Genomic DNA, 17159 nt, shown 5'->3' with positions numbered 1-17159 from the left:
ACCAACAGATAGTAGATCATCAATAAATAACACTCGGGTTCCCTCAGGTTTTTTGGTTTGGTGGTGTGCTGGCGTCTTTTACATTTCAAATGAATCTCTGGGATTTGGGATTTCTGATCTCATGTCAGTATGCACTGCTGTACGATGTTAGTCTGATAGAGGTACTGATACGATCAACATATTCCTCAACTTTCGTTGGATGATACAAAGTTGTTTTGTTCTTACCAGGTCCAGAACCAGTCGGACCGGAAAGCGAGTCTGGCACTGCCTCGAAGCTCAGCTGACCCGGTCCGGCTCGAGAACAGTCCACATTCACCACGCTGGTCTCACCAACCTGTCAACAAATACACAAGACCGTGAATACTAAGTGGTATGGGTTAAAACAAGTTAGGTTTATCATCATTTCAGTCACAGATGAAACTAATGAAACATGTTTCATTATTATTATTATTATTAATCATCATCATCATTATCATCACCACCACCAGAGGCAGCAGCTCCTCTCAAAAGAAATAAACCTTCAAAACTTTAAGATGGATGACTGGTCTAACAAAACTAAATGTTGTAATTATTGTAATTATACAGTCACTAATTTCACCATTGACAAAGAAATAGAGATTACATCAAACTTCCTAAACATTTCCTTATCTTGGCAGGACTAGTGTTATTCTTCATAATATACATAATTCTATAAAGTATGTACTACTACTATATCAAGTCTATACTACGTGCATATGATGATATGACTTGTATGTGAAGATGGCAGCGGAAATTCACATCTGCAGCAGCCTCACCGAGTACCGGTGTGGGAAGATGGCGACGCGAACTTACATTTGCGGTGGTCTCACCCAGCAACGTCTATGCAGTGTCTTTGTCCACGTACAAGTTTGTCTCTTCGTTTGATGGCTGGGAGAGCTGGTGCTGGATCAGCTGGGACAGCTTGGTCCTCTGCGTGCTGTGGGCCCAGGGACCACGGCCCTGTTTGGAGCTGCGCCCAAAGAGTTAACACCGAGGGCGGTCTGACAGGATGCGGAAGTGGGGCAGGCTAAGCTAATTGCTAGCCCATGCAGACTGGCAGTTCCGATAACACCGAAGGCGGTCTGGCGGCGGTCTTGTCTAGCGTTGACTGTGGTTTTAGTGTCGTTGTTGTGTGGAGTGCGGAGAGGTTTGTCAAAGGTGTCTGGCTGGGACCGGCTCGGGGAGCTTGGTCTGCTGCGTCCGATGGGCCCAGGGACCACGGCCCTGCCTGGAGCTCTACCCGAAGAGGAAACACTGAGGGCGGTCTGACAAGACGCGGAAGCGGGGGCAGGCTAAGCTAACCGCTAGCCCATGCAGACCGGCAGTTCCGACAGTCATCCTGCAGTCGTTCTCTTGGACAGTGATTTCTTTTGTAGTTTGATATATATGTGTTCTTGTAGTTTTTGCATATGTGTTTTTGTCTTTGTGTTGCACTGCTGTAGACATCCAGCAACTGAGCTAAGCTAGGCTAACCTTGCTGTTCAACGTCCTTCAAACCGCACACACAGACATAAAAAAGGTGTCCAACAGCTTGTCTATGCAAGTGGAACATAGTAGAAACCTTAAAAACCAAACTATCCCTTTAATAAAAGCAGACATCTATGACAGTGTGTCATAGATTTCTGTGCCGTCTGTTATCAACTAGCATCTAATCTATTCCAACTAATCTTTTAAATTCAGATAAATTGAACCTCATCTCTTCTCCACCACACTGAGCCCATTTCTCATCTAAACTCACCTTGGCTCTCTTTAGGCCTGACCCAGAAGCCACCACCTTGGAGGGGTCAAAGGGCATCTGGATGTCAGCTCTGAATGGTGAGCCAGGAATGTGAACATCCTCAAACAGGATGTTGACCAGGTAGTCTCCCGGTTCTGTGGGCAGGTAGGACACGGAGCAGGTCCCGTCGCCGTTGTCTGAGCACTCAATTTTGGCCTCGGTTGGCCCCTCCACCGTCAGCCCCAGACCCCCGGTACCAGCTCCTTTGGTGTCGATTGTAAACTCTGCAGGATTTCCCACCAAACCACCCGTCAGTCCTGGACCGAACGCCTTCACCTGCAGGGAGAACGCAGACACCAGTCATGTTTCTGTCCATTTTTAAAATTAATTTCCAATGAACAATTTAATGTCGGAAAGCAAATCACGTGAATTATGAACCGTGGTCTGGTGTTATTGGACAGGCTTTAAAACCACAAAGTGTCTGTGGACCCAACTGTCCCATAAGACACGTTATAAAGTTGAGTCCAGCAGTGGTTCCGTGTTCAAAATCTACAAAATGAGGCCAAAGAGTAAAATGATATAATAACTCATACAAATGATGGGAAAACTATGAAAATAACACCCAGGTTGTTAATTTGAAGAAGTTTCTTCTAGAGCGAGATAACAATAGGGAACGGTATTTACACTGCTGGCAGCAGGAGGCAGAAAACCCCTGACAGGACGAGGAGAACAGGAAGAAAACCTCTATTATTAGACACGGTTCAAATAGTGTCTGATGACGGTGGCCTCCTTTCTTATCTAACCTGAATACAGACCGTACTACCAGGCCGTCAGGTGGAAGATGACCAACGAAGATGACCAGGACCAACGTTACCTTGCTGGGGTCTGGAGGTAACTGGGCCTCCACAGGGAAAGGGCTCCCTGGGACAGGGTGTCCATCGTAGTTGACACTGACGGCGTAGACGCCCTCCTCAGTCGGGGTGTAGCGCACAAGGCTGCAGTCAGCCTTTCTGGGCTGGGGCTCCACCGTGCATGCCACCGCCTGCCGGCTGGGACTCAGCTAGCAGCATCAAAACAGAGTGGGTCCGTTTTCAACCAAAGCCTTCTTTATTTTAATCACATTATGTTTTAAATAAGACAGGAAACAGGACTGTGGCTGGACACTCGAGTGGATATAAATGGTTACAAGGGACTTGATAGACTGATGACTAAAGGGACTGTGATGAGATTGGTTCCTTGTAGGACTTTATAATTTCTGTGTGGTGAAACAGAGGTGTGTAATATGTTTAAGAACTTGGAACTGGTTCTAGATCATACTTGGCGGTAAAAGGGCATCCAGAGGACTCACCAGTGACACGTCAAGGTGGCCCTGACCTCCTGCACCCTTGGTGTCCACGACAAATGCCTGCGCCTGTCCAACCTCTACTCCTAGGAGAGAGAGGGAGAAACAAAGGAGAAAATTAATCTCTATAAACACATTAAACGTTTTATCTACTATATATATATATATATATATATATATATATATATATATATATATATAGTAAATGGACTGCATTTACATCATACTTTTCTAGTCTATCGCCGCTCAGAGTGCTTTACAATGGATGCCTCACATTCAACCATTCTCACACACATTCATACACTGATGGCAGAGGCTGCCATGTAAGGTGCCAACCTGCTCATCAGGAGCAATTAGGGGTTCAGTGTCTTTCTCAAGGACACTTCAACACACTCTCTGGAGGAGCCAGGGATGGAATCAGCGACCTTCCGATTACTAGACGACCTGATCTACCTCCTGAGCCATGCCACCCGTGTGCACTCTGTTTACTATCCATCCATCAATCCATTATCCAAGCCGCTCATCCTGCTCTCAGGGTCTCGGGGATGCTGGAGCCTATCCCAGCAGTCATTGGGCGGCAGGCGGGGTGACACCCTGGACAGGCCACCAGGCCATCACAGATCCGTTTACTATATGTGTGTGTGTGTGTGTGTGTGTGTGTGTGTGTGTGTGTGTGTGTGTATAAAGAGAGCGAGAAGGGACTAGATTTTGGTATCGGAAGCGTTCTAGTCTACGTTTCCGTTGTAGTCAATGTAGTATTGACCAATCAGGTTTGAGTAGGTGGTGATTTCTACAGGGACATGTTTTGGTGGCATACAACTAAACAGTCCACGTGGGGAGCGAAATATGCGGAACACTGGCCGAAATGTTGTCTGGATCCAAAACACCTACAGAAAGTATCGATGTTTGGAGTATTTTGTGAAGAAACGTTCGACTCGTGATGGCTACTTGTGAAACAATCTGATTGCAGACGTCGTCTCTCAACTCCAACTCTGTTCTCGTGTCTCAAGTTGGTAATCCGACTGTAAACAATGACGGGTGCACGGAAGAGGAGGTCTTCATAAAAAATGGAAGCGAGCAACCAGCGGGTACTCCGGAAGCACCGAAACATTGGCCGTTATCCCCAGAGGCAAATCGATGCGAGACGATAGGTTGCGCGATTGGGCGATGAAGATGAAGGGCAAGAAAGACAGAACTAAATTGAATAAACAAAAAATGTTCCCATCGAATGTTTTTATGTTCAATTCCACATCTGCCCGATTCAGTATAACCAACGTTTTACAGCTCACGTTAATGGATGGAGAAGTTATGATGAATCATCGTTAAAATCCAAGAGCTTTCTCGTTAGATGAGACTGTTACACTTGCGAATTACTGAAAACAAACAAACAAGCAAAACTTGGTTCGGCGATTTGTGGATCCAATCTCTCACTGGCATTTTCATTTATGCTTCTGGTGTGGGAAGATGGCGGTGCGAATTCACATTTGTGGCGGCCTCACCCAGTACCGTCCATGCAGTGTCTTTGTCCACGTCTAAGTTTGTCTTCGGTTGATGGCTGGGAGAGCGGGGCAGGCTAAGCTAACCGCTAGCCCATGCAGACCGGCAGTTCCGATAACACCGAGGAGGGTCTGGCGACGGCCTCTCCTGGCGTTGACTGTGGTGTTTTTGATGTCGTCGTGAGGAGTGCGGGGGAGGTGTGTCGAGGGTGTCTGGCTGGGAGAGCCTGGTCTGCTGCATCTGGTGGGCCCAGGGACAACGGCCCCTGTCTGGAGCTGGGCCTGCGGAGGAAACGCCGAGGGCGGTCTGACAGCATGCGGAAGCGGGGCGGGCTACGCTAACTGCTAGCCCGTGCACACCGGCGGTTCCGGTGTTCACCCTGGCTGGCGTTGGTTCCCTTGGACAGTGATTTTTTTTTTTGTTCAGTTTTGATATGTGTGTTAGTTTGGTTATGTGTGTTCTTGTAGTTTTTGGATGTTTTTTTGTCTTTGTGTTGTACCGCTGTGGGCTGGGGGAAAAGGGGCATTTCGTTTCATTTCATGTACGCAAGTGCATGAAGTGAACTGACAAAGTGTTCCTGATTTAGTTGTGCCACAAAATCAGGCAGACACACACACACAGACACGCCATACAGACCATCTGACAGACATCGCCAGTCAGACAGAAAGTCACCGTGACAGACCAGGAGAGTCCTTACTTCCATTCAGATCTTCTACTGTGACTTTGCTGAGGTCCAACGGAGCCGCCACCCCAACCGTGAAGGGGGTCTTGGGGACGGGGTCTCCTCCAAACGTCACCACGATCTGCATCTCACCCTGCAGGCAAGGCAAGGCAATTTATACAGCACATTCGAGCAACGAGGCGATTGGAAGTACACGTGAGAGGCGGCGTGGTAATCCATACATCTTTTACCAGGTCTACAGCCTGTTGCTATGGGAAAGACTGTTTTCCTCTGCGATAATCAAGCAACTGAGCGATGTCCACAGGATTAACGGGACTGTTCTGCGGGCCAGGTAAGTGTGTTACCTGTTGAGTAGGTGTGTATTTGACAGTGTGAGAGTAGTCGTAGTTGTCGATGATGTCAAAGTCCTGAACCACGGAGCCTGAAAAGGACACGTCCAACGGGGCTTTACCGGCTCCTTTTGTGTACACCGTGAAGTGTGTCGGCTTGCCACTCTCCACACCTGCAGCATGTACACGTTAGAGAGAGAGAGAGAGAGAATAACAAAGGAAGACAGTCAGACTTCCACACGAAATACAAAAACAAACTGAACTGTGCTCAACTTTACAGAAAGCATTAAATTCCCCCCCCCCCATTTCTCCCTAAGTGTATCCGGCCAACTACCCCACTCTTTCAAGCCATCCCGGTCGCTGCTCCACCCTCTCTGCCGATCCGGGGAGGGCTGCAGACTACCACATGCCTCCTCCAAGACATGTGGAGTCACCAGCCGCTTCTTTTCACCTGACAGTGAGGAGTTTCACCTGACAGTGAGGAGTTTCACCTGACAGTGAGGAGTTTCACCTGACAGTGAGGAGTTTCGCCTGACAGTGAGGAGTTTCACCTGACAGTGAGGAGTTTCGCCAGGGGGACGTAGCGCGTGGGAGGATCACGCAATTCTCCCCAGTTCCCCCTACCCCCTGAACAGGTGCCCCAACTGACCAGAGGAGGCGCTAGTACAGCAACCAGGACACATACCCAAATCCGGCTCCCCACCCGCAGACACGGCCAATTGTGTCTGTAGGGACGCCCGACCAAGCCGGAGGTAACGCGGGGATTCGAACCAGCGATCACTGTGTTGGTAGGCAACAGAATAGACCGCCACGCTACCCGGATGCCCCAGAAAGCATCTAATTCTTCATGGAACAGATCCAGTGTCATTTATTGTTAATTTACTGCACATTTAGGTGTGTGTGTGTGTGTGTGTGTGTGTGTTACTCACCAGTGCGAGCCAGTCCAGGTCCCTCTGCCTTGACCTTTGAGGCATCATGGGAAGGTTCAACTTTGACCCGGAAGGGACTCTGTGGGACCTCCTACACAGAGCGGGGGGGGGGATAAAACAAAATGTAAAGCCGAGAATCAGACCGCACCCGACAAGAACCTTCAAACAAACCTTTATGCCCACTTACACTATGGGCTGGATCAGAACCACCCTCTGTAATAACAGAACCCATTCACAAACAGGAGCTTCTTTGTTATTATTAGACTTGAAACTTGATTTAGGACTTTTTTTGTTGTGGATCCCCCCCCCTTTTTCTCTCCAATCGTATCAAGCCAATTATCCCACTCTTCCGGGCCGTCCCGGTCTCTGCTCCACCCCCTCTGCTGATCCGGGGAGGGCTGCAGACTACCACATGCCTCCTCCCATACATGTGGAGTCGCCAGCCGCTTCTTTTCACCTGACAGTGAGGAGTTTCACCAGGGGGACGTAGCACGTGGGAGGATCACGCTATTCCCCCCGGTTCCCCCTCCCCCCCTTAACAGGTGCCCTGACCGACCAGAGGAGGCGCTAGTGCTGCGAGCAGGACACATACCCACATCCGGCTTCCCACCCGCAGACACGGCCAATTGTGTCTGTAGGGACGCCCAACAAAGCTGGAGGTAACACGGGGATTCGAACCGGCGAGCCCTGTGTTGCTAGGCAACGGAATAGACCGCCACACCACCCAGACGCCCCCAAAGCTCAATTCTGTTTACAGGACTACTGTGTCACCCCATCCTGTATCAAGACTTCTGGTAAGCCTATATCAGCTGTGTGTGTGTGTGTGTGTGTGTGTGGTTGTGTGTGTGTGTGTGTGTGTGTGTGTGTGTGTGTGTGTGTACCTGGTCAGTAAACAGGACTTTCACAGTGAGTCTTCCTGCAGCAGGTGGGATGTACTTGACTGTGATGGTGTCGTTGGGGTTTGGAATGATGTCAAAATCCACATCCTCTTCATTTTCACTGATCATATTTGCGTCACACTTTATCCCAACACTGACCTCACCTTCACACACACACACACACACACACACACACACACACACAGAATAGACCGGAACATTAGCCAGTTGATGAGGTCATTTATCAGGCTCTATGTGTATAAACTTAACGGCACCAGCGGTAGAAAAAGCTTCAGTTCCTACAACACCACCATCATATACAGCCAAAGGGTAGGAGGTCAAAGGTCAGCGCCACAGCACCCTGGCAGTAAGTGGGAGGAATATCCACGTGTGGGGGTCGTCCTCTGTGTGGAGTTTACATGTTCTCCCCGTGTCTGCGTGGGTTTCCTCCGGGTGCTCCGGTTTCCTCCAGAGGACGTCCTGGGACGACCCCCAAAGTTGGACTACCCCGGGGCTCGAACCCAGGACGCTAACCACTGCACCACCGTGCTGCCCGGTGTGTGTGTGTGTGTGTGTGGGTGGGCCCTGTGATGGTCTGGAGGCCTGTCCAGGGTGTCTCCCTGCCTGCTGCCCAGTGACTGCTGGCTGGGACAGGCTCCAGTATCCCGCGACCCTGAGGGCAGGATCAGCGGTTTGGATAATGGATGGATCCCAGTGTGGTGGAGACACGGAGGAGTCAGGACGGTTCTCTCCGATTACAGTTTCCTGAAGCTTCACCACCTTCTTAACGTTAACGCGTCTCGTTAAACAGCAGCCGAAACGAGTTTATTGTCTACTTTTGTACCAGACGGGAGGTCTCTGGGGACCAGGTAATCTAACAGCGGTATGCAGGACTTGACCCTCGGCCAGAGCAGATCGGCCAATCGCAGCGGGAGAATTCAGAGAATGGCAGGAATGAGGAAGGAAACGGTGCGAGACAACAGAGCGAGGTCAAACCCACGCTGGGTGTCGGAGACAACACGCTGACCTTACAACACTCGCACACAAAACAAGCTGACCCGAAACCAGTCGTAAAAAGAAATACTTCACATCCTCCCGACAACCCCGCCTAAACCCACCTTTCCTGCCTAAATCACATTCCCTTTCCTCCGCCTTCTGCCCGTCTCTTTGAACAGTGACGCTACACGCCAACTCAACATGAAACTGGATCATCCGAAACACATACTTCGGTTATCATGCAACAACAACTGAAGACATACCAGTGTCAACGTTAGAGGCAGAGAGACAGGAAGGCGGTTCAGAGAGATGAACTTCCTGTCAGGATTTTTCAGCCTTGAGATCATTCACAGCAAATGCCAGGAAAAGGTGTGGGTGTGTGTGTGTGTGTGTGTGTTCGTGTGACTCGTTTGAGTGTGATTTTCGAGATCACATACAGGACATGGCAAGGTGCTTAGCGTTGTGTGTTTTTGTGTGAGTATGCGAGTAGGATAGAATGTGATCGTGAACCAGAGCACCACGATCTAGTGGCCTTGTGTGTGTGTGTGTGTGTGTGTGTGTGACAGTCAGTGGATGAGTGAGTGAGCGAGAGACAGAGAGAGAGAGTGAGACAGAGAGAGAGTGAGACAGAGAGAGTGAGACAGAGGACAGAGAGAGCAAGACAGAGATAGAGTGAGACAGAGGACAGAGAGAGCGAGACAGAGAGAGAGTGAGACGGAGAGAGTGAGACAGAGGACAGAGAGAGTGAGACAGAGAGAGCAAGACAGAGAGTGAGACAGAGGACAGAGAGAGCGAGACAGAGAGAGAGTGAGAGAGACGGAGAGAGAGAGAGAGAGAGAGAGAGAGAGAGAGAGAGAGAGAGAGAGAGAGAGAGAGAACGAGAACGAGAGTGAGAGAGCGAGAGATAGAGTGAGACGGAGGACAGAGAGAGTGAGACAGAGAGAGTGAGACAGAGAGAGCAAGACAGAGAGAGTGAGACAGAACGAGTGAGACAGAGAGAGAGATGGCGAGAGAAAACGAGTGTGAGACAGAGAGAGAGTGAGAGAGAGAGAGAGAGAGAGAGAGAGAGAGAGAGAGAGAGAGAGAGAGAGAGAGAGAGAGAGAGAGACGGTGAAAGAGAGAGAGAGAGAGAGAGAGAGAGACAGAGAGAGCAAGACAGAGGACAGAGAGAGCAAGACAGAGATAGAGTGAGACAGAGGACAGAGAGAGCGAGGCAGAGAGAGAGTGAGACAGAGGACAGAGAGAGTGAGACAGAGAGAGCGAGAGAGAGAGTGAGACAGAGAGAGCAAGACAGAGAGTGAGACAGGGGACAGAGAGAGCGAGACAGAGAGAGAGTGAGAGAGACGGAGAGAGAGAGAGAGAGAGAGAGAGAGAGAGAACGAGAGTGAGAGAGCGAGAGAGCGAGAGATAGAGTGAGACAGAGGACAGAGAGAGCAAGACAGAGAGAGTGAGACAGAACGAGTGACACAGAGAGAGTGAGACAGAGAGAGAGATGGCGAGAGAAAACGAGTGTGAGAGAGAGAGAGAGAGAGAGAGAGAGAGAGAGAGAGAGAGAGAGAGAGAGAGAGAGAGAGAGAGAGAGAGCAAGACAGAGAGACAGAGAGAGTGAGACAGAGAGAGAGATGGTGAAAGAGAGAGAGTGAGACAGAGAGAGAGAGTGAGACAGAGAGAGTGAGACAGAGAGGTAGAGAGTGAGACAGAGAGAGAGTGTGAGATAGAGAGATAGAGTGAGACAGAGAGACGGTGAAAGAGAGAGAGTGAGACAGAGAGAGTGAGACAGAGAGAGAGAGAGAGAGAGAGAGAGAGAGAGAGAGAGAGAGAGAGAGAGAGAGAGAGGAGAGACAGAGAGAGAGTGAGACAGAGAGAGTGAGACAGAGAGAGAGAGCGAGAGAGAGTGTGTGTGTGTGTGTGTTACCTTCCCCAGCCCCCGTGCAGTCCACGGTGAAGTGTGTGGGTTCGTTGGCCTTCAGACCGGTCCTCTCCACTCCGGGACCGAACACCTTCACCATGTTGGGATGGCTGCCCTTACCGATGTTCACCTACGGCACCGACGAGAGACAGACAATCATGACAGCAACGATTTAAACACAATCTATCCACCGAGTAATACTCTCTTCAGTAAACGAGTAATACTCTTCTCAGTAAATGAGTAATACTCTCTTCAGTAAACAAGTAATACTCTCTTCAGTAAACGAGTAATACTCTCCTCAGTAAATGAGTAATACTCTCCCCAGTAAACGAGTAATACTCTCCTCAGTACACGAGTAATACTCTCTTCAATAAACGAGTAATACTCTCCTCAGTACATGAGTAATACTCTCTTAAGTAAACGAGTAATACTCTCCTCAGTACACGAGTAATACTAAGTAAACAAGTAATACTCTCCTCAGTACACGAGTAATACTCTCTTCGGTAAACGAATAACACTCTTCAGTAAACGAGCAATACTCTTCTCAGTACATGAGTAATACTCTCCTCAGTACACGAGTAATACTCTCCTCAGTAAACGAGTAATATTCTCCTCAGTAAACGAGTAATACTCTCCTCAGTAAACGAGTAATATTCTCCTCAGTAAAGGAGTAATACTCTCTTCAGTAAAGGAGTAATACTCTCCTCAGTAAAGGAGTAATACTCTCCTCAGTAAAGGAGTAATACTCTCCTCAGTAAACGAGCAATACTCTTCTCAGTACATGAGTAATACTCTCCTCAGTAAAGGAGTAATACTCTCTTCAGTAACGAGTAACACTCTCCTCAGTACACTGGGAATAACGCTATCAAGTCCCATGTATTTGTACGTATCCTCGGTGTATTTGTAGCGATATGTGTAGAGTACTGCCTACATGTAGTAAGGTGTAGTGATATGCCCGTCTTCCATTGTCCCGTCACGCCGCAGATGACATCTTATTCAAACGTCACTTCCACACGGCCTCAATCTTAGGAAAACTATAAATCAGATTTTCAAAGAAATGCAAACAACCCAACGAATGTCCCCCCCTCCCCCTCCCCCCGTCCCCCCTCCCTCCCCCCCCCAACAACAGAGGACAAACAAACTGAACCACACGGTGAACCGTTAACATGAGATGATGGATTTATTGTTGAAAGCCGGGTCACACCGAGGTGGGGCCCGTCTGAAACGTGACCCAGATCGTTTCAGACACGAGTACAGTGAAAACAGTGGCGAGACCCAGTAAACACGTTACACACACGGTCACACAGAGCGACAACAGAACCAGGACGCCACACTGATGCGGATTATTAATGTTCGTGGGGAGGATTTGGAAGTCATGAGGTCGGCACCGTCACTGAGCTTGTTCACATGCCGTCAAGTCAGAAATAAAAACGGCAAAACGGGGCGTCTGGGTGGCGTGGCGGTCTATTCCGTTGCCTAGCAACACGGGGGTCGCCGGTTCGAATCCCCGTCTTACCGCCGGCTTGGTGGGGCGTCCCTACAGACACAATTGGCCGTGTCTGCGGGTGGGAAGCCGGATGTGGGTTTGTGTCCTGGTTCCTCTGGTCGGTCAGGGCGCCTGTTCGGGGGGGGGGGGGGGGACTGGGTGATCCTCCTACGTGCTACGACCCCCTGGTGAAACTCCTCACTGCCAGGTGAAAAGCAGTGGCTGGTGACTCCGCACGTATGGGAGGAGGCAGGGGGTAGTTTGCAGCCCTCCCTGAGACAGTGGGGTGACTGGCCAGGTACAAGTGGGGGAGCGCTCAGCAGGTTTCAGTGCTCGCTGTGCCGTGTGGTGGAAGTAAAACAACATGTCAACTTTTAGCTAACACAGAGTCGCACTTTACACGGATCATCACTAGTCTCCGGGCAGAAACCGGAGGCGTGGCCCACAGTTTTCCAACATGGACACAAACTCAATAGTGTACAACTTTCAACCCCCATTAAGCAACAATTTGGGCACCACAGCCAAATTCAAGATCGTGTTGAATCTGTGCTGATCGACCGTCAAGATTAAAATCCACCCCCCCCTCCCCCTTTTTCTTCCCGGTTGTACCCGGCCAATCACCCCACTCTTCCGAGCCGTCCCGGTCTCTGCTCCACCCCCTCTGCCGATCCGGGGAGGGCTGCAGACCACCACATGCCTCCTCCCATACAGGTGGAGTCACCAGCTGCTTCTTTTCACCTGACAGTGAGGAGTTTCACCAGGGGGACGTAGCGCCTGGGAGGATCACGCTGTTCCCCCCCAGTTCCCCCTCCCTCCCCGACCGACCAGAGGAGGCGCTAGTACAGCCACCAGGATGCATACCCACATCCGGCTTCCCACCCGGAGACACGGCCAGTTGTGTCTGCAGGGACGGCTGACAAAGCCGGAGGTAACACGGGGATTTGAACTGGCGAGCCCCGTGTTGCTAGGCAACAGAAGAGACCGCCACGCCACCCAGACCAGGAGGACATTTCAATAAATCGCTGTTGACAAGTCAGAAGACATCAGCTATTGCTTTATACGCGCTATTCATGTCAGGAAGAGCTTTTAACCCTGATTTTAAACAAGTCCCTTTGCTCCAATTTGTTTTCTCATCAGAGTGAAGAAGAAGAAGAAGAAGAAGAGGTGAGGGTGAAGATCAGCGTGAACACAGTCTGCAGGTCTTCACGGCCCCCCCGTTCTGACGGTTTGCCAGCATCTGATCGTTCTAACCGTCTTGTCTACGTCTGCTTTTAAAAGTGAGCCGCATCCACTTCCCGCGCTTACGCTGCGACGCTTCAGTCTGCAGCCGAGCCGAACGGCCCCGGCGCCGTTCGGTCGCCGACGACGACGACGCGAGCGAGCGCGTGGGAAACCACATCATTCAAAATGCCACGAAAGGGCGAGAGCGTCGATTGTTTAAAACGACGGGGGATTCGCAACGACCTGACAAATCCCGGGTGTGAGGTTACGAGAGAGTCACGCCGGCAGACGCCAAATCCCTGTCCCACTTATTCCCACATGCAAACGTGGCCAGAGACCAGATCTGGGAATATCCCATTCCCTGGGCTTGTCTCCGGGTTACATGGACGTGATAAATATCCGACCTGTGCCACAGAATTATAATAATAATAATAATAACGACATTAAGGCGTCCGGGTAGCACAGCGGTCTATTCCGTTGCCGGCCAACATGGGGATCGCTGGTTCGAATCCCCATGTTACCTCCGGCTTGGTCGGGTGTCCCTACAGACACGATTGGCCGTGTCTGCAGGTGGGAAGCAGGATGTGGGTATGTGCCCTGGTCGCTGCAATAGCGTCTCCTCTGGTCGGTCAGGGCGCCTATTCGGGGGGGGGGGTGATCCTCCCACATGTTACATCCCCCTGGTGAAACTCCTCACTGTCAGGTGAAAAGAAGCGGCTGGTGACTCCACCTGTATGGGAGGAGGCATGTGGTAGTCTGCAGCCCTCCCCGGGTCAGCAGAGGGGGTGGAGCAGAGACCAGGACGGCTCGGAAGAGTGGGGTAACTGGCCGAGTACAATTGGGAGAAAAAACCCCAATAATAATAATGACATCAAATAATAATTTTTAAAAAATTGAATTTAAAAAAAAAATAAAAATCAGACTCGGGTCACATGTACCAGGCAGTGGTCTGGACCTCTACCAGCACTCTCTAATGGAGCCCAACAGGCGTCCTTAAACCACCGGTCTGCTTTCCTCTCACACTGCCTGGAACCTTGGGTTTGAGATGCGCAACACAAACATCTTTAGTCATTTCTTTTGGACTCGCACCAACACGGTCGCACACGCGGGCACGTCTCCAAACGCACCTGAAGCCCTTCGGCAGGGACGGGTGGGAACGCTCGGGGCGCTCATCTTTCTGCTCGTCTCGTGTCCTGAATATTCCCTCGGTTGCAGTGCGTGCCGGCAACGTGAATACGTGGTTGCACAACACACACACACACACACACACACACACTGCTCTGACATGCGCTCGAGATAAACGATCGAGAGATATGCGAGTAACGCAGGGACAAAACTTCCACATAAGTACACATTCTCCTTTCATGAGTTTAGTTTTGTTTTGCAGTGTGTTTGAACAAGACAAAGTTGAAAAAAGAGAGACACAGCACTGGTTCTCGTCAACACGGGCGGAGCAGCCGGTCAAAATGTCAGCTATCGCAATCCAACACTTTTAGCAAACTCTTGAAAACGCTGCTCTCGCCCTGCAACTCAAACCTTGTCCAACATTAAAAAGCAGAGTATTGGGAAAAAGCCTGAGAGACAAGTTTCCTGTGGCTAAAACTCTGCAGTGTGTAGTTACAGTGTTACAATGTGTAGTTACAGTGTTACAGTGTGTAGTTACAGTGTTACAATGTGTAGTTAGTCTTACAGTGTGTAGTTACAGTGATACAGTGTATAGTTACAGTGTTACAATGTGTAGTTACAGTGTTACAATGTATAGTTACAGTGTTACAATGTGTAGTTACAGTGTTACAGTGTGTAGTTACAGTGTTACAATGTGTAGTTACAGTGTTACAGTGTATAGTTACAGTGTTACAATGTGTAGTTAGTCTTAGTGTGTAGTTACACTGATAGTGTATAGTTACAGTGTTACAATGTGTAGTTAGTCTTAGTGTGTAGTTACAGTGATACAGTGTATAGTTAGTGTGTAGTTACAGTGTTACAATGTGTAGTTAGTGTTACAATGTGTAGTTAGTCTTACAGTGTGTAGTTGAAGTGATACAGTGTATAGTTACAGTGTTACAATGTGTAGTTACAGTGTTACAATGTGTAGTTAGTCTTACCGTGTGTAGTTGAAGTGATAGTGTGTAGTTAGTGTGTAATTACAGTGATACAGTGAATAAAGGAGTGAAGTAACACCTGTCATTAGTGTGTAGTTACAGTGATACAGTGAATAAAGGAGTGAAGTAACAACTGTCATTAGTGTGTAGTTAGTGATACAGTGTATAGTTAGTGTGTAGTTACAGTGTGTAGTTACAGTGATACAGTGTATAGTTAGTGTGTAGTTACAGTGTGTAGTTACAGTGATACAGTGTATAGTTAGTGTGTAGTTACAGTGATACAGTGAATAAAGGAGTGAAGTAACACCTGTCATTACAGTGTGTAGTTACAGTGTGTAGTTACAGTGATACAGTGTATAGTTAGTGTGTAGTTACAGTGTAATTACAGTGATACAGTGAATATAGGAGTGAAGTAACGGCTGTCAGCTGAAAACTTTTCCAGTTTGAAAAGTGCTGCTTTTATCTGATGGCCTTCAGAGCAACGTAAATAAAATGCAAGTGACCAAAAAAAAAACCGTAGGAGGTCAAAGGTCAGAGCCACAGAGCCTTGACTGTGGATGGAACATTATTTTGACCACTTTCTCGACAAGGTTTTTAATCGTACTTGGTATATTTTCCAGGTTTGTGTTATAGAAATGTATCAAAAGTCATCGAGAGAAACAAAAGCAGCTTTTCTTTAGAACTGAAAGGTTTTCGACCGACAGCCCAAGAACAGAAACAACAACAACAACAACAACAAAAAGCCACCTCAGGTGAAGTTAAAGTGAACCAAGCATCACTTATCTGGACCTCTCACATCCTCACACTAACCAGGCTGTTGAATTTGACCTTCAATTTGGGTTTACTGACTGGTTTTACTTGAAGAATTTGACTTTTAGGTCAAAAAAATAAACCTTTTTCTTTAGCCACTATAAGAAAAGTTCTTTGCCAGTGTTTCCAAATCGCCCACATGTAGTCCAGGATGTGAAGATTAGTCTACATGAGCTGCTTATGACAGCCTTCATTCAGAGGTTCAGATGGGTGAAGCTTGGCTGCGGTCATGTCATTCAACATGGTGCCAACACTTCGGTCACACAAGTCTAGTTTCAGCCACACACAAGTCTGGTTAGTGTACATGGTGATTAAATGACATTGTTACAAAGAAAATGTGATTTTTGTCATATTAGCATGAAATCAAAGCACATTTGCTACATTAAATATATAAAAGGTAAAATTTTCATATGATCACAGCAGAGGAAGTTGGAGACAGCGTTTTAAAATCAACATAACATTTACATATTTTTTGGCATTTCAGCATTGTTAGTGCAAAATTAGTATCAATTTAATGTCAAGACATTTTGGGCAAAAAAAAAAAAAAGCATCAGACAAATAATCCACATCGAGATTTAAATTCAAAATATGTAGGGTTTGGCGTCACCACTAACCAGATCCCAGTTACTGTCAAGGCCGGTCAGGCTGTTGCTGCAGAGCGTTACCTCAGCAGGAGGCCATGCCGCCTTCACACCATCAATTCCAACACTTTGGCATCTTGGTACTTTAATTTGATGGCAAATCAATACATTTACGAGTCGCTGTGGCTAGCTAATGGAAAAGCTCAAAAAATTTGGTTTCTTCAATCCAAGACAAGTTGTTGATTATGCAGCAACTGATCTGTGAAGGGTTACAGTGCTGAAAGCCTCTGTTCCCTCATGACTTCTGTTCTCACTTCAGGTCAGTTTTACCTTTGCTAAATACTCGTTCGTCCGAGTCCCTGCTGTTTTCATTAGCCACGTTTCCATCAAAGAGTTTTTATGCGTATTATGAAGAATTATTAGAAAAGATGGATGGAATCATCCATCCATCCATTATCCGGACCGCTAATCCTGCTCTCAGGGTGGCGGGGATGCTGGAGCCTATCCCGGCAGCCATTGGGCGGCACGTGGGGAGACACCCTGGAAAGGCCATCACACAGGACCGACACACACACACACACACATTCATACCTAGGGACAATTTAGTACGGCCGATCCACCTGACCTACAGGTCTTTGGACTGAGGGAGGAAACCGGATCCC

The 17159-nt window shown here is 48.5% G+C and overlaps 1 protein-coding gene across 1 annotated transcript in view; it reads right to left on the bottom strand.

Annotated features, from left to right (window-relative positions):
• LOC130107729 (filamin-B) overlaps window positions 1–17159 on the bottom strand; it is a 139288-nt gene that overhangs the window by 51080 nt on the left and 71049 nt on the right. Inside the window, 9 exon segments of the mRNA XM_056274456.1 lie at window positions 226–334; window positions 1757–2071; window positions 2610–2795; window positions 3084–3163; window positions 5272–5389; window positions 5601–5758; window positions 6515–6605; window positions 7396–7556; window positions 10304–10427. Of these exon segments, the coding sequence (XP_056130431.1) occupies window positions 226–334; window positions 1757–2071; window positions 2610–2795; window positions 3084–3163; window positions 5272–5389; window positions 5601–5758; window positions 6515–6605; window positions 7396–7556; window positions 10304–10427 (1342 nt within the window).

This window comes from Lampris incognitus, chromosome 2 (genome assembly GCF_029633865.1).
Source record: "Lampris incognitus isolate fLamInc1 chromosome 2, fLamInc1.hap2, whole genome shotgun sequence".
In the NCBI taxonomy this organism is placed as follows: domain Eukaryota; kingdom Metazoa; phylum Chordata; class Actinopteri; order Lampriformes; family Lampridae; genus Lampris; species Lampris incognitus.
The sequence above is the reverse complement of the archived record's forward strand: the minus strand, read 5'-3'. Positions and strand labels throughout refer to the sequence as shown.